The 17,865-nt window shown below is 48.4% G+C and overlaps 1 protein-coding gene across 1 annotated transcript; it reads left to right on the forward strand.

The window, feature by feature from the left end:
• Positions 1-336: 336 nt before the first annotated feature.
• LOC124678348 (signal peptidase complex-like protein DTM1) lies at positions 337-4,104 on the forward strand. The gene is made up of 2 exons (XM_047214251.1): positions 337-785; positions 3,737-4,104. Exons 1-2 carry the CDS (start codon positions 532-534, stop codon positions 3,822-3,824), a joined length of 342 nt encoding a protein of 113 aa, XP_047070207.1. The 5' UTR covers positions 337-531; the 3' UTR covers positions 3,825-4,104.
• The last annotated feature ends 13,761 nt before the right edge of the window (positions 4,105-17,865 follow it).

Raw genomic sequence — 17,865 nt, forward strand, 5'->3', positions numbered from 1 at the left:
TTTCTATTTTATATGTTCAGATTTCAGAATCCAAAGGGCATTTGTGTGGCGTAGAACACATGAGTGGGTGGTAGTTGTTGATCTAAAATGCAGGAAAAGAGGGAGCTGGGCATAAACACTCCAGATTATTACACTTTAGATTGCAAAACACAACTTAATCTTCCAATCTGCGGCAGCCAGGCTGCTCAACTTTTCGTTAGCAGCTTCATTAACTGCTGAATAGTAGCATCTGGCTGGCTAATTAGCTTGAGCGGGCCCATCATGTCAGTTCGGCGGGCAACTAATCCACACGCCATAAAGAAGGCCAAGTCCATGTCGCTAGGCCAGAGCCCATACGAGTAAGCAGCGAGCAGGGAGGAAAAAAGGAAGAGTCAGAGAGACCTATCAGCAGCGAAGCCGAGAGCAAAACTTCACAGGGGGCGCGCGGCGCAGGGCACACGCGCTTCTCGTTCTTCCTGGCGAGCGAGGACGAGCCTCGAGAAGTCTCCGAGGGGCTGGTGGGGCCGGCCACGTACGGGCGCCGGAGCAGGCATGATGGGGAGGGACGAGCTGCTGCGGCGGAGCCTCGTGGCGCTGGCGGCGGCCGTGGTGGTGACCGGGGTGGCCACGGCGTCGGTGCGGAAGGCCGTGGCCACGTACGTCTTCGGCATCCTGGCAATCGCCGGCGTGCTCCTCCCGGACTGGGAGTTCTTCGACCGCGACTTCTCCCAGTGGCTCACCCCCATGCCCGCCTCCCGCCGCACGGCCGCCGCCGCCGCCGCGGAGCGCGAGCACGACATCTGGAGGTAAGCTTCACCATCCGATCTGTCCGTTTGGGAGATCCCCGTGGTGCTGCTATTTCTTGAGGCAATTTTGCTTTATTTGTGGGTACTTGGGGCAAATATCGCTTCTTTTGGATACTTCCTTACGGCCGGTCCGAATTTTGAGGTGAAATTCCGGCACGGGGGCGGCAGAATTCGGTTGGGGACAAAGTAGAACGATAAAGCTCACGCGCTTTCAGGGCTCCACTTCCGCCATGTAGCTTGCGGTTTTGGTATTCCATTTGGACTGGAGGAAGTTTGAAAGGTTATACCTTTATTTTGGGAGCTGTAGTGGCGTATCAGTTTGATAAATAATAGTTTCTCGTGTGGCCTCGAATTCGAGATGGAATTATTAGCAAAGAAATAGTCTTCTCTGTCCTTCAGGGGTGGATTTGGTGTGTTCTTGATCTGGATGTATTCGAGATACCCAGAGATCGAATTATTGATGGGTGCAGAGGATACAGTATCCTGTGATCCATGAAAGAGACAGGAAACAGTTGGCCTGAATGCTGATCTGCACAAATATTATCTCCCACATACCAGTAGCAGCATTATCTAAATGAACATCCCAATTGCAACGCCATTTCCGATGGCGATGCCGGGCCTTAACTCTTAACTAAATTTAATTGCAGAATTATAGGGTTGCTGGTGGGTGGTCCTGCTGCTTTACTGCTATCTAAGGCAAAGGCACTCTGGCTTATGACTTTGTTCTGTGCGGCAGCTGGGGGGTGGTTTTCTTGTGTCTTTGCATGTTCTATGGACTATAGGTCCAGATTTGAGTAATGGACCGAGGAAGTATGCTATGGTCCTTGCCACCTTGGTGCTTACCACACCAGTTGGGGTTGTTGATGTTTCCACTGCTGGTTCAGTGGATCAGATTTATGAATCAGAGTATCACCTTTTAAGACAAATGGACAATGCATGTGCCCCTTTATTGTGTGCAGAATTGGTCATTACTCTGTCATTGTGTGAGTTATTCCACTTTGAACCAGCTATTCTCAACATGGTGACAGATTGAAACAACATTTATTTTTTGTGCCACTTTGAACCAGATTTAGTGCACATAATTCCACTTAGAACCACATTTTAGCATCTGAAATGGATCTGACACGATGGCCCCACTAGTCATGCTGATGTGTTGCTCTCTACTTGGCACACTGGGCAAACGGGTGTGTGTCTTCCGCAAATATGTGTCCGACGATGTTAGCCGACGACGTGGCAAAGCTAGGATAGGGCTAGCTGAGAGCAGTACCTCGTTGGGAGCAGAACTGCGATCAACCGGAAGATTGCTGGAACCAAGTCGGAGCAGCGAGTATTTGCAAAATGTGCATCCCAGTTTGTCTGCAATATGTCAAGCAGTGACTGCCACACTACCCTAACTAGTGGAGCCATCACATCAGAACCACATCCAATGTTAAAATGTGGTTTTAGGATCATTTGTACGAAATCTGGTTCGGCAATACAGGAAAAACAAAAAGTAATTCAGCTCATCACTATATTACAAGTACATTTTTTTTAAAACTAGGCATCTATTTCAACACCTGGTCTATCAATAACACAGGTTCTCAAATGAAATGCCTAGTTTAAAATGGATGCTACTGTCATTGTATTGTAAATGTGTAAACATGGAAGAAATCATTTTCTTGAAGGTGTCTTCCTTACCAATAGTCTTATCTGAATTTGAACATGCTATAGTTCAATGGATTGCCTGTGGATAGCTTAGTTTAGCTTTCTATTTTGATCCCATGTTTTTGCATCTCATTCAAGCCTACATGTTCTTGCAGTATTTTAGAATTTTTATTACTCATTCAGACCTGTATGTTTTTTTTTTTTCCGAGAATGACCTGCAGGTTCATATAGAATTTTAGTGTTAGTAACTTAGTATCCAATGTGCCATGGGGGAACATGATCTATGCAGCACATATTTTGATCACGGTTGATTTTGTTTTGTCCCTGGCATAGGACACTGGCCTCATTCTGCTTTTATATGTTAGTCCTATCTGTCAACATCTGAAAAACGACTAAACAAAATGAATCACTATTGTGCAGTTGTTAACACAAGTTGGTAGACATTTTTAGTTGGCAAGCACTAATTAAAAGGTCAAACCTTCCCTTACCTTTAATGCCACGAAGAGTCTAGAAGCCGAAATATTTTTTACTTGGTGTCTGGTTATTGACAAGAAACACACGGGATATTAGCATTTCCAATAGAGTAGTAAGCATCCCCTCAACCCTTGTTTAACAGATTATACTTGCGGCAAATTTGTTTCCAAGTTTTAATCTGAGATTATATATACTCAGGTGTATCCATATAGAATACCACCTTAGTGTCCTGGGGCTTGTCAAAATATGATGATAGCCTGTCAAGATTATATGTGAGTTGATTTATTCAGTGGAAACTTGTGAAAGTTTTGGAATGGTTGGCTCTATCATTTTTCTGCTCTGCAATTGATTTAGAAAAAAAATACTCTAGAAGTTCACTTATATCAATTTATTATTGAGGTTTTGATAGTTGTAGGTCATACTTCCACAGATAGCCAACTACCAAAAGCAGCTGAATAGTTCTAGCCTTTGAGCTGATCTGATAATAATAGATAGGAACTAAAAACAGTGCCACCTACTTGAATTGGAGATATCTTGTAGGTTGTCATATTGCATTTTTTTTGCGGGAATTACATCTAGAAAATACTAGGTTTCACAGTTTCATTCGAAATCATGAAAAGAAAAAAAAATCTGGTGCAGAAATACTTGCCGAATGTGTAAGCTTGCAGTGTCAATTGCTGTTCTTCAACTGCACTACTTTTTACTATGCCTACCCCCTTGTTCCTCGTTCCGAAGTTTGACATTCAGCTAAAAAGTAGAAACAAATCTATAGCCCTTTCTTTTCATCCTACTGTGCTCTGATACTTCTCTGGTTTGCCTTCTCTTTGCTGCAGATTCAAGCCGCACCCACTTAGGATGGCTGTTCTGACGACAATCTACGGGTTTGGGCTTTACAAGTGGTGGATGTATGTATCTCACTAGCTAGACAGTCTTACCTCCTCCCCTGTCTCTGCTCTCTTGGAACGAAAGATTTTGGGAGAACACCATCACCTATTCTTTGCGTTGTGATCAGCCACATATATTGTGGTGGAATTGTACACTGCCAGCACGGAAACGTCCAGTGGGGAAAGGAACACCAAGTTCGCCATGTCTGTAGCTAATGGGTTTTGTAATGTGCAAATGCCACTTTTAGATCAAAAGGAGTATTACTTTGTTTAGCTCCATCTCTTCTCGATTAATTGGATGTGTATATATTTGGGTCGTCGTAGACTGTTTTGTTGTGGTGGGGAGAAAGAGAAGATTGTCATGATGTTCAGGTGATTCCTCCTCCTGCTTCGCGTGACTTGCTGGCTGACTGCATTCCTGCTGCGTGTTGGGCGTGAATGTTTGCTCGGCCAGGCCAGAATCTTGCCTGGAATCGTCGGAGTTGCCGGTGTTCACGCATCGCAGCCGGCTGACGCAAGCACGGTGACGGGAAGCAACGGCCTGAGCTGCGGCGTGCGTCGCGTGAGCCATGATCCTACAAGATGGTAACAACGACGACGCAGGTAGAGGGTGGTGGTCAGTGGTCACGCCCACGGCACCGTCCGGCAAGGACCTGTGTGATGTTTTGGGGCGGGGGTGGCCGCGACGAGCACGATTCAGACGCGTCGCGGCGTGCGCGTGGTGCTGTTTTTTCTTTGGGATTTGCTAGTTCTTAGTTCATGCTCAGTTTTACACCATTCGATTTGCATCGTGATTTATGCTAGTCATGAGTTGCAACTAAACTTCGATGACATCATCTGACTAAGAAATAATTACACCCTATTCATTTTCCTTTTTGAAAGTGCCGAAAGCCTACCTCAGTTTTGTAGAAAGTTGAAGTTAATTACAAGAATAACTCCTAGCTGCGAAACAGTAGGAACCAAGAACTCCAACACAATTCACACCAACTACTCTCTCATCTGATTATCGAACACACCTACTCTTACTGCTAGATGTAAATCAGGAGACACCAGCTTACATTCATCTAAGATTGTGTCGGCAAGGACAGACCGTTGGCATTGGTGTTTTTGAAACACCACGCGTTTCTGTTCTTCCAGTTCTTCCAGAGTGTGCAAACCCAGTGGTGCAGACGAATCCATGACAGATTTGCAAGCAGCCAGACATGGGCTTCCATGCCAAGAGATGATGCACCAGCCTGGCATCCATGACAGATTTGCAAAATTCTGGCGCCCAAGACTCACGCGCGCGTCCTCTCGAGCCCGCATGACTTCCTGGCAGCTGAGTCCTGGCGCGGAGAGGCGACACTGTGGGAGATGGCTCGCACCGTGGGCACGATGGGAGGGCGCGGAGCACCTCCCTGTGAAGACCGCGGAGGGCGATGAGACGGTGGAGGAGCCTGGCGGTTGATTTCCTCCTCTCCGGAGGAGGAGGCACGTCGTTGGACGCGGCGGGACCGATGTTGGCGATGGCTATGAGCTCGGCGACGCGTGCGAGCCAACCTTCGCGTCCTGCGTCGGTGGGCTGGTAGCTGAGCAGCTCGTGCGCCGCGAGGAGCACCGCCGACAGGCTGGGCTGGCTCCCCGAGCGCGCGCAGGACGTGGTGGTGGCGGTGTAAGAGAGGGAGATCTCCAGCTCCCGCGAGGGACGATAGGAGGAAGCGGTATCGTTGTCGATGCTCCCGGACGGAGGCGCGCGGTTCCCGACGGGCGCGAAATGGACTCTGACGGCGTCGCGGTGCTGCCCGCTGACTCCGACTGTCAGCCATGTCGACGGAGAACCTGAAACGAGCTTTAGCCATCTACCTGGCGCGCTAGCTGTTGGGGTTTCGTGTCTCGATAAAAACACGAATACCTCTGCAACACCCTTAAGGTTATCGAAAACATGGGCTAAGAGCACCTCTCAAGGTTCCCTGAGCCATGGTGATGCATGAGAGCGGTGATGGCAACACGACAAAGAGAGACAGAGTTACCCAGATTCAGGCACTTATGGAGAGGTAACAATCCTATGTGTTGGCTTCTTTGGTATAGTGGTATTTATAGCTCACGAAGCACCAAGAGGGTTTACAAGGTTACAACTTGAAGATGTTGTGTGTAGATCTAGATCAGATCTAGCCGAAGGAGAAGCCGATCTGGGGGTGGAATCTCCTATATGGTGCAGCTGCCCCTCCTTTTATAGAGGCACTAGTCCTCTTCCCCACGGAAACTTGGGGGAGGGGTTGTGTGGTGATCCAGCATACCACTGCATGGTGTAGTACACTACTAGGAAAAAGCCTATAGTTGGAGGCAACAGGTGCCGGCGCACCACCAAGGACGTGCGCCGGTGGTCAGTGTTGCCGGCGCACCTCTATTCAGCCGCGCCGGGGATGCGGGCCTTCTGCCGGCGCACCGGAGGAGTAGACGCGCCGGCGCTATTTCCTGGCATGGCCTCGGCCGATTCGGGCCAGGCCCAAGAATCATTGCCGGCGCACGGGCCCAGTGGTGCGCCGGCGGAAAATGCGCTATTGCCGGCGCACCCCTGGGCTGGTGCGCCGGCAATGATTCTTGGGCTCGGCCCGGGGTGATATAGCCGAAAGGGCTATGTGCTGCCGGCGCACCCATGCCCTGGTGCGCCGGCAGTAACCTGAGCAGTTATTTCTGCTCAACAACCACTCCCCCCACTACTACCACTCCACTCCTTCACACAAATCCGAGCCTTCTCCCAACCCAGCTCATTTTTGCCCATTTCTATCCCCAATTTCACTAATTTGACCAAACAAAATCATATTTTTTGAGCAAATCTTCCCTTCCTACATGCATCTCCCACATCCCCCTATGTAGATCTAGATCTACTATCCCGCATTGACCGCTCAATCTAGATCTAGATCTAGAAAGTCGGCTTTCATACGCCGTGGTAGCGGCGCGACGTCTCGATCTCGTTGACGAATATATCGAACAAATAGGTGATTAATGAACAAATTGAGGAATGAAATCGATGTATGTTGGACATTTAAAGCAAAGCTCTCGTGTGTGGCATATATATATGTTGTGCTTGTGCTTGTGTGTGTTGGCGTTGAAAATGAGTTGCCAATGTTGCGCCGAAATGTTGATTCTTTATGTTTCCGTTTCGGCACATTTCTGGCGCTCCTATGTCCTACCGTGTAGGAAGGTCATGCCGAAATTTTCCGTGAAAACTACCGACAGATGCATGGTTCTAATCAATTATGTAATCTTACCATGCAGGCGATAATGGTTATCGAGATGAGTGAAAGCATCGTGATGAGATATCTGAAACACGCGATCATCGACATGTATGAAAATAACCGCACGGAGGTATTGTGTCCGTGCCGGAGATGCAAACGAGGGAAATGGTTTGACCCGTATTCAGGAAAATTGCAGGGGCACCTGCTCACTAATGGTTTCATGCATGGACACACTCAATGGATGAGTGATGATGGCACGGAGGTCAATGGGGCGACGGCGACAGGTGGTAAAAATGGCCGGCAAGAAGGAGGGCATCATGATATTGATGACGATGAAGAGTTTGTCGCACAGGACGATAACCTTGACGACGACAATAAACTTGACGACGACAATAACCTTGACGACGACGAAGAGGTGCCGCTAGCTTCAGTCGTGCGGGACCCTCATCTTCAAGATCTGCTTCTCGAAAAGACGAAAGGTGCCAAGCGGAAATCAAAGCTTGAGCAACTCGAGATAGACTCGAATACTCCGTTGTACGACTCGGGTCGCGGGTTGGGGGAGTCTCGCTTGAGAGTAGCTCTTGATGTCTGCGCAGATGAAGGCGAAACACGGATGGACGGACACAAGCGTCGACGACATCCTGGAATACGTGAAAGATCTCCTTCCTGCCGGGAACACGTGTCACGGTAGTCTAGCCGAGGCCAAGAGAATCACGTGCCCTCTCGACTTACCCCACGAAAAGTATCACGCCTGCATCAACGGCTCGTATCATGTATCGCAAGGAGCACATGGACAAGACCAAATGTCCGTGTGTGAAGCTGAACGGTACAAGAAAGGGAAGAAGAAAGCTCCTCGGAAAGTTGTGTGGTACTTCCCGCTCGCCCCGGCTTCAACGGTTCTACGCGGACCGCAAGGAAGCAAAGCTCATGCGCTCGCACGCGAAAGAAAGGAGGCAGTGTTGAATGATGAAGAGCGGATTGAGCACCCAGTGCCGACGCACCCTTCGGATGCAAGCCAGTGGAAAGCATTAGACAATGAATTCGGAAGTTTTGGGGCAGATCCCAGAAACATCAGGTTGGGTGCGAGCACGGAAGGATTCAATCCGTTCGGAAACCAGAGCAGCACACATAGCACATGGCCCGTGTTTGTATGGATCTACAACCTCCCGCCCTAGTTGTGCATGAAGAGGAAGTACATACAGATGAGTATGCTAATTCAAGGGCCGACACAGCCAGGAAACGATATCAACATGTATCTCGAACTATTAAAGGAGGAGCTTGAAACGTTGTGGGCGGAGGAAGGGGTAGATACATGGGACGCCGTCGCGGAAGAATATTTCCCTTTGAGAGCCGCGTTGATCACGACGGTGCAGGACTACCTCGGATACGGTTACATTTCGTGCCAGGTGTGCCATGGACACAAGGCATGTGTCAGGTGCATGGAAGAGACAATGTTTTTGCAGCTTGGTAAGGATCCCGGCTCTTCGAAAACAGTTTACATGGGGCATCGAAGGTGGCTACGAAGACCGACCCGTGGAGAAAGCGTGGAGATCCGTTCGATGGTACAAATGAACCCCGAGGACCTCCACGTAAGAAGAGCGGCGAAGAGATCGATACATTGCCGAAAGGTTGGAAGGAGTGCCCTGCGCCAGGAAAGATTCGTCAAAAGCCTGGAGAGAAGAAGAAGAAAAAGGAAACGACGCCGCTCATTGGTGTATGGAAAAGGAGGTCCGTGTTTTGGGACTTGCCGTCTTGGAAAATTCTCGATACACCTCACTGCCTTGATGTCATGCATATTACAAAGAACGTGTGCGAGAGCTTGCTTGGCACTCTTCTCAACATGCCGGACCGGACCAAAGATGGGCCAAAAGGAAGACACGACCTGAAAGTTTTGGGCATCAGGGAAGAGCTTCAGATCCCGCCGGCCCAAGAGGGACAGTCGGAGGAGGAGGCGGACGGCGGTCAGAAGCGCAAAAGGAATAAGCAGCCAGGCTATTACTGTCCCCCCTCCTGCTTCACTTTTAGTCTGGCCGAGGTCGATTAATTTTTCAATTGCCTTCTAGGAGTCAGAGTGCCCTTCGGTTACTCTGGGCTAATAAGCAGATACATGGACCCCAAGAAACGAAACTTCAGCGGCATGAAGTCTCATGACTGTCACGTGATGATGACGCAGATTCTTTCGGTTGCAATCCGAGGTATAATGGATGACCATGTCCGTGCAACGCTGACCGGGCTCTGTAACTTCTTCGACGTCATAACTCGGAAGTCGATAAGCGTGAAGAAACTCGCAAGGCTCCAGGAAGAGATCGTGGTGATCCTATGTGAGCTTGAGATGTACTTCCCGCCTGCATTCTTTGACGTGATGGTCCATCTGTTGGTCCATATCATGGATGATATCTTACACAACATGATGCCGTTTGAAAGAATGAATGGGGTCATTAAAGGATACGTTCGTAACAGGTCACATCCGGATGGAAGCATCGTCCAGGGCTGGCTCACCGAAGAGTGCATCTCTTTACGCACGAATTATCTAGACATCGAGGACCTTGTTGGTTTGCCTCAAAACAAGCACCTTCGCGGAGTTCGAGGGAGTAGGCCACAAAAATGGAAGGAAGGAACTGCACGTGCACATGTCCGGTCGGACTTCCGACTTTGACAGGGGCCAACTTAGTAGCGCTACAACACATTGACTTGATCGATCCTTGGTTGAAAGAGCACAAAACCATGATACGAACAGTGGCAAGCCGATGATGACGGAAGCGAAATATACGAGAGCACAACTCCTCTTTCGCGCGCTCGGTTCAAAGACCACATTGATGCTAATCCCCCACCAATGGATTCGACAAGGATAAACTAGTATTGGCCTTGTCACATGGCCCCGCGCCCAACATCATGACTTACCAAGCGTACGATATCAACGGGTACACATTCTACACGGAAGAAAAAGACAAGAACAAGTGTTTACCGGAACTCGGGGGTAACGATGGATTCTCGGACGGGTGACGTAAAGACTAGATACTACGGAAGAATCGAGGAAATCTGGGAGCTTAGCTACGCTCGGGGAGAAAGTGCCGATGTTCCGTATCGGATGGGCTAAGAGCGTCACAAAAGAAGACCGGTATTTCACCACCATGTTTCTACCCGAAGCCAACAAATCAAAGTCCACGAACGCCACCGCGTAGAATGAGCCATGGGTACCGGCGGAACACGTGCACCAATGCTTCTTCATAACCGACCCATCCAGGCCTAGCCGTGTTATCGTGAGGAGAGGCAAGAGGACCATCGTCGGAATGGATGGAGTCGCCAATGAGGAAGACTTCGAAGGACAAGTCGGAGACCCAATGATGGAAAAATCCGAGGACGAAGACACAACATACACCACAAGAAGAAGCGGGACCACGCTACCGAGGTCGGGTCGACCCTTCAAAAGAAGAAGTCACGACACGGGGCTAAATTATTCAACGGCGAGCAAGAAAAGCAAGAAGAAAGTGAAACACTCTTCTCAATCGATGATGTAAAACTTTATTTGCAATCTATAACTCATATTTTGTGTAATTCATAACTACTCATATGGTCATGGCCAATATTTTATGTATGACTAATTAATATTGTGTTGGTCAATATTTTGTGTGTATGTAACTCACATATATATCTTTTTGTTTTTGCATAATTAATAACACTCATGCATATTTGCTTTGTTTTCCTATAACTCAAATATAATAGTCATGTATGTATAACTCACATATGTGAATAAAGAAACATAAAATAAAGAAAAATAAAAGAATAAGGAAATAAAAGAATAACCAGAGCCTAGCTATCTGTGGATTGGGTTAAGTCGCAGCTATAGCAGACTAGTCTTATTGCCGGCGCACCAGGGTATTGGTTCGCCGGGAACCAATACCCTGGTGCGCCGGCAATAAGACTAGTCATATGACTTAGTCGTTTCGGCCGAAACCCATCTCTTCCCCAAACCATCTCTCACAACCCTAACTAACCGCACCGCCGCCGTCGCGCCACCACCGCACCCGAGCCGCCGAGAGGAGGAGAGCCACCGAGAGGAGGAGGAGGTGGTGTCGCCACACCGTCGCCTCGGAGAGGAGGATCGAGCAGGCGCCGGCCACCGTCGCCACCATCGCGGCGGAGGAGGAGGAGGGCGTCGCACACGCGCCGGCCACCGTCGCCACCGTCGGTAAGAATCGCCCCTCTCCCTTCCCCTCATCCTTCCCCGACGCCGCCAGGACCTCCTCCACCTTCCCCTCCCCTCCCCCTCTTCCTTCCCCTGTCCCTCCCCCAAATTCCCCTCTCTGCATCAGTTCTTGCAGTAGCCGAATTTTGCAGTAGCCGAATTCTTGCAGTAGTAATATGGAAATGGGGGGAATTGGATGCTCCTATTCATTGTCACATTCAAAAACCATGCCCTAATTTTAGTTCTTGCATGCGATAGTCGAATTTTGCACACACTTGCCATGCATTCTCAACACTCTAGAATTCTTGCAGTATGAAAATGCTTGCGGTATGACATGTTTGATGATTTAGGGTTCATTTAATACCCTAAATCTATCTCACTCGATGTGGTTAACATTGCAAGAATGATAACTCTGTATACATGTGTATTAAATGATTTTAGTTCATTATTGCTAGCTAGTTGATTTAGTTGCAGGTTGCAGTAGCTAAAATGTGATAAAACGAAGCTGCTACTGTAATGAAAATGAAAATGCAGTAGCAAGGTTAAATGAAATGATGTTAGAAATTCTCTGGTTCATTTAGCAAGGCTAAATTAGTTTTGTTGCAGTAGCAAGGCTAAATTAGTTTTCTTGCAGTAGGTAGGTTCATTTAGTTCATAAAAAGAACAAATGTTCTCTGGTTTGAAAAAACAAAAGAAAATGAATTTTTTATAAAAAGAACAAGAGTTCTCTGGTTTAAGCAATGAGATAAAAGTGATGTTGCCTCATGATTTACTTGATGGATTGCATTGCATTGCATATAGAAAGAATGCTCCTTGGTTGCATTGCATTGCATTCATATAGTTCTCTGGTTTAAAAATGCTACTGCATTTATTCTCTGGATCAAAAAAGAAAGAATGCTACTGCATTTATTCTCTGGTTGAATAATGCTTAATGAAAAAATGTAAACCCACCAAGGCCCTTCTGCTTGATGCACCAGTTTTGGATTATGGTTATGTAGTTCATAAATGATTTGTTAGCAGTAGGATTTAAATGCTGATGGTTTTTACAAGCTCTGTATGTTGTATGCTCTCTGCCATAGAGTAGCTCCTGATGTAAATGCTGATGGTTTTTACCAGCTGATTTAAATTCTGATGGTTTTTAAATGCGACAGTAACAGGAGCATCCTGATGCTCATGCTTGCCATAAGTTGCTACTGGTTCAAATTGCTTGTGATAGCAGCTTTTGTTTTCTTTATTCATTGCTTGCTGCTTGATTTTTGGGTGAGCTGGATGCTGCTTTATGAGTGACTAGTAATAAGTAAATGACTTGTTGTACACTGATTTATAAGTAAATGACTAGTAATAAGGAAAATGCATGAATACCCTCCCTGGTTTAGGATTCATTTGATGCTTCCCTAATAATTGTAAATGCTGGCCAAATTGGAGGATTCATTCTCTGGTTCATGTTTCTTAGGTATGTTCATAATAATATGATGATTCTCTGGTTAAAATAATTTAGTAGGTTTAGTTAATAAAATTTGCTAGCAGTACATGGTTCATTTAAATGAAATGAACACTAGTTGGCAGTAGCAAATGCTACTACTGGTTTAGCTACTGGTTTAAATTAAAATGAAGCTAGCAGTAGCAGTAGCAGTATTGTTTTTCCTTAGCAGTTTTTGAATGCTAGCAGTAGGTTCAAATGCTAGCAGTAGCAGTATTGTTTTTCCTTAGCATTTTTTGAATGCTAGCAGTAGGTTAAAATGCTAGCATTGTTCTCTGGTTTTGGTGATATAGAAATGCAACTTTGAGTCACAAGGCCATCCAATCTCAGTAGGCAGTACACTGAACAGCCTGCTAGCTCATATTCATAGTTTCTTGGCGGAGCACTAAAACCAAACAACATCACTACCAGGAGGTTTAGATAGAATTTTGACAGAGCACTAAAATGAATTTGTTATGCTACTGCTAGTTAGTGCTAGGTAATGCTATGGTACTGCTATATTGGCAAAGACTAAAGTGGTCAAGTTCTATTGTCTCTGGTTATTTTTGTGCTGTTTTAATGCTAAGTTGTTGCAAATGAAAATGAAAAGTTCTTGTCTCTGGTTATATTTGTAAAATGCTACTGGTGGTATTTAGTTCATTAGGTGGAGTTCTCTCGGTTATATTTGTAAAATGATACCGGTGAAATGAAGTTGTTATATATATGGTGATGGTTGAGATCTTGATGGTTATGGTGTAAGCATCAGGACAAGTGGATGTAGATGGGATGTTGGAAATGCTATATATGGTTGAATTGTATATATATATGTTTGCAGGGATTGAGTTGCTATTGAGTGCCGGAATGTCGATTCATTTCCGTTCCGGCAATTCTAGCACTCGGCATGACCAATTTTTAGCAAAGGTCATGCCGATTTTTTCCGTGAATTCTAACTCTTTTTCATCTTCTATTAGTGCAAGCCACCATGGCGTCTCAAGAAGAATTAGAGGAGCACTACAATAGGCACTTCTTTAGGACGGAGGAGGATGCCGAGGCCGCAGGTGTTGGCGGCGACGAGGACCATGAGATGGAGGATGACGCTGGGGGTAGTGCCGACGAGCCAAGCGGCAACGAGGCAAGCGACGCCGCCGGGGGTAGTACCTATGCGCCAAGCGGCGACGAGGCAACCGGCGCCGCCGGGGGTGGCGGCGAGACAAGCGGCGACGATCCTAGCGGCGCCGCCGTGAGTAGTGGCACTGGGACAAGTGGTTCCAAGAGGCCGCGGAAGGCAAGGCGCCAAAACACGGTCGACACCGGCGGAGACACAATAAAAGAGGTGGACCCCGCCAGTGGTTTGCCGGTGGAGCCTAAGGATGTTGCCAAGGGGTACGGCAACCAACTGGCATGTATCCTCCGAGAGGTCGTCAATCTCAACGAGACGGACCTCCGAGCTGAGAACAAAGCGCCTTTGCGAGCCCAGCTCATTGTGAGGTTGCACGCACGATACAAGTTCCTAGGCGACTACGCCTCCGGTCATCAAACCAACAACATTGTGAACTCACAAGCCCTCCTGAAGTTCACCAAACACCTCGGCAGCTATAAGTACATGGTGCGGAAGCTGATTGCTGAGGGCAAAGGTTTCGAAGAGGTCCACTCCGCCTTTCCGCATGTCACCCAGGCGGACTTTGATGCTTTTGTGGACATGAAGAGCTACAAGCAACCAAGAATCGCAAGTTGTGGGGGAAGGAAATGCGGGAGCTTAACATCGGCAACCACAACCTTGGGAGCCGTGGGTACGAGGGAAAGGAGCCCTATTGGGCGAAGGAGGACGAGGCGTATGTAAATGCCGGCATTGAGAACCCCTGGCTCAAGTACAAGGACCCGCTTGAAAGAAGATTCATCAGGTCCCGGTACCATAAGAAGAAACTAACCGGGGAACTTGTCACGGACCCGAAGGTCGTAACCGACATAATTTGGTTCACGAACGACAAGAAGGTCCTGTCGTTGGAGAAAAAACTGGTAAGCAATTTACCGGTTTAATTAGATCAAGTATCGTTCATATAATAGTAGCAACATTTCTAAATGGTTCGCGTTTCTTCCGCAGGAAGAAGAAAGACAAAGACTTTCTCAAGGTGACGAAGGCTCCTCGTCCCAGGCGTCGACGGGCAGGGTAGCATGGGACAAGCCTCTCGTACGGGCGCTAAACATCGTCAATGAGTATTCACCTACGAGAAGGCCGCATAGAGGCCGTGTGGCTGGCGCCGGTACAGGCCACAAGCATGGTCACTACGGCTTGTCGTCCGCGGCCGATAAAAATGCGCGCAGTGAGAGGAAGCAGCGGGAGGCGGAGGAAATGAGGGAGTCAATCCTAGCCCAAGTCCAAGCTGGTTTGGTACCGCAACCGGTACCGCAACTCAAAGCTACACTCGTACTCGAAGTCAAAGCTGAAGTCGTCGCTTCGGTCCAAGCAGATTTCGACGCTCTACACGCGTGGTATGAGGGTGGCAAACAAGCCCCCCCCCCCGAAAATGCAAGTGGTTAGCTTCGACGGCAGCAACTCGATGGCGCCGCTGTCCGCCGGCAATGACAATGTTATAATGGAGACTCCTCCGGCCGCCGGCAATGTCGCTGGTGCTAGGGATTCACCGTCCATGCCGGGTAGCAGCCCCTCCGCCACTTGCACGCCCGCCGCCGCATGTGCCGGCCCGTCGACATTAGCCGAGCTCAACGCCCTCACGGTAATTAACGAATGTGTACATCAAGTTAATATATTAGTTTCATCATCCTTGCCCTCTCTCTAACGCCATACACATGTTCTCGCAGGCGCTCTCAACGCCATGCACCTTCCTCGATGAGAGTAAACGACGAACTCAAAGACGTCGCGAGGGGGTCCATCCTTCGGCCCCTGGATAAGAAGTGGCACACACGAGATATGGCGGATGACGTTTACCGGGTTGAAGTGGATCGGGCGTTACCGGGCTATGAGGATTTGTTTCCTCCTAATCAACCGCATGGTGCCGATGACGATAGCCCGTTGAATCCGGCCTCACCGAAGGGTTGGGTACTTGCTATGGCCGAAGACCCTAATTCGGATCAAAACCTACTCGGGGTCGACGGCAAGCAAATACAAGCACCTTGCGGCGCCACATGTCAGCGTCCCTCCACGACGGCCCGGCGGCGCCGGTGGTCATCGCCCCACCAGAACGGCCAGCTGCGCCAGAGGTCAGCGCCCCACCACAACAGCCAGCTGCGCCAGAGGCCAAGGAATACGAACGTGAGAACTTCCAATGGGATATTCCTACGTCTTCACAAGTTGTCCATGAGGATGCGCCAGCCTCGAAATATGTGTGCTCCAAGAAGTTGTTCAATTCTCAAGAAACGGCTGAGGAGGAAAATCCTGAGGAGGTCGCCACCGCCGCCGTCAAAAATATGCTGAGCCCAAACACACTCCATGCTACGGCCACTACAGCGATGGATGGTCCAACACTACAACCCAAGAAGAGGAAGAGGGCAAATAAGAAGGACGCCCAAGACAAGGCGGCGGCCAAATCCAAGGACAAGGTCCCACTCCTTGACAAGTTTCCAAACAATTGGCGACCTCTGCATCACTTGGGTGAACCGATGCTGCCGGAGCATGTCCTGAAGAAACTCACCCCGGATATGAGGAGCTTGCATGAGACTGTCAGGCATGTGGAGAACCTTCTTCTCAAATCAAAAGATCCTGCTTACCCTCTCTTCGTGGCGAAGGTGCCAACTGGCATGAACTTCGTCGAGAAGTACCCCGCGGACTTGTGCTTCATCCGGTTCAACGAAATCTTCAGCATCTATCGCATGCAAGCGCTCCACTTTAGTGTGGTTCGCCTAGTTGCTCTTAGCTTGTCTTCCCAGATTGTTAAGGAGGGGACACCGACCATCGCGATAATGGACCCCTTCTATATGCGGGAGAGCATCATCTCGCAACGCCGGGGATCGCGCGATTGCCACCCAGCAGGTCGAGGATTTCATGCTCGGCGAACATTAAAAAGGGCGCCATTCTCATCCCTTACTTCCCCGAGTAAGTAATCACTCGCTAGCCCCCCATCACCATTCTATCCTATATCTCCATTTGCATTTCCAAAGGTTAATCCGTGTGTTTTCCGCAGAGACAAGTTCTGCACCCTCATCGTCGTGCACCCGCAACACTCGCATGCAGTCTATCTCGACTCGGGTAGGGACCGCAAGAAAGACTACACCCACATCGGGGCCCTTCTCAATGATGCTCTCACCGGCTTCGCCAACAAGGCGAGGCCCCCTCAAAGTAGAGAGGAAATCCCGAGGAGGCTTGGTCTTAACCCACACAACCAACTTCCCTCGCCTCGGGCGATCGACGCAAGACAATGGGATGGACGCGTGGTACGCCATCCTTCGGATGCAGGAGTACAAAAAGTACGCAGATGACATGTTGCTGCCGAGAGAATCTCGGAAACAGGTTTCCAAACATGGCGGATGTCCCCGATAGAGAGATTAGAAAGAACTGGGGTCGCATCCAGCAGTTCATTTGCACGGTAATCCTGCAGGATGTCAACGGTAGGTCTGGCGAGTTCTTCTACGGCTACGGTCTACCACCTAATGACGAGATAGAACTCCGCTTGGAGATGTCGCGTGATGAGAGGCTGTTCAACTCGCTTGAGGGCTGCCGTCCATTCCCCCTAGGCGTACAACCTGATCCTACGACGGGAACACTTGCTAAAGCTTGAACGATATGTCCTTGAACTTCCGTATTGTAATAATTGCTATATATTCCAATAGAATCGACTTGTTGCTTTTATTTAGTTGTATGAATGTGCATGTGAACATGTGTCTATAGTTTCATTTACTTTGCTATATATTTCAAGATTATGGCGTAGATAGCTTAATAATTATTTGCATTTACTCGACCACTACTTGCCTCGTATTTGGAGTTCGTCGATGATTAGAATGTTCGGTCACTCGTACACTCGGGGGTGGAGCCAGTGAGCCTTGGTGCGACGGCCACAAGTATCAATCTCTTGTGCATCCTACCTAGCCTCACCGACTCCATCCCTGGATGTTAATATTTGTTTCGACCGACAAAGTATGAGGCACGCTATTTAATTCGTACTACTTGTCTTTTATTTGAGTTCGCACTTCTTAATTGCATTGGCCGATGATTAAAATGTTCGGTCACTTGTACACTCCGGGGTGGGGCCGGTGAGGCTTG

This window comes from Lolium rigidum, chromosome 7 (assembly GCF_022539505.1).
Source record: "Lolium rigidum isolate FL_2022 chromosome 7, APGP_CSIRO_Lrig_0.1, whole genome shotgun sequence".
Taxonomy (NCBI): domain Eukaryota; kingdom Viridiplantae; phylum Streptophyta; class Magnoliopsida; order Poales; family Poaceae; genus Lolium; species Lolium rigidum.

What these genes read in the sequence shown, in the direction of transcription:
- LOC124678348 (XM_047214251.1), top strand. Translation starts at nt 532, where the DNA reads ATGATGGGGAGGGACGAGCTGCTGCGGCGGAGCCTCGTGGCGCTGGCG. An exon ending in CGCGAGCACGACATCTGGAG is followed by an intron (nt 786 to 3,736) that starts GTAAGCTTCACC and finishes TCTTTGCTGCAG; the next exon opens with ATTCAAGCCGCACCCACTTA.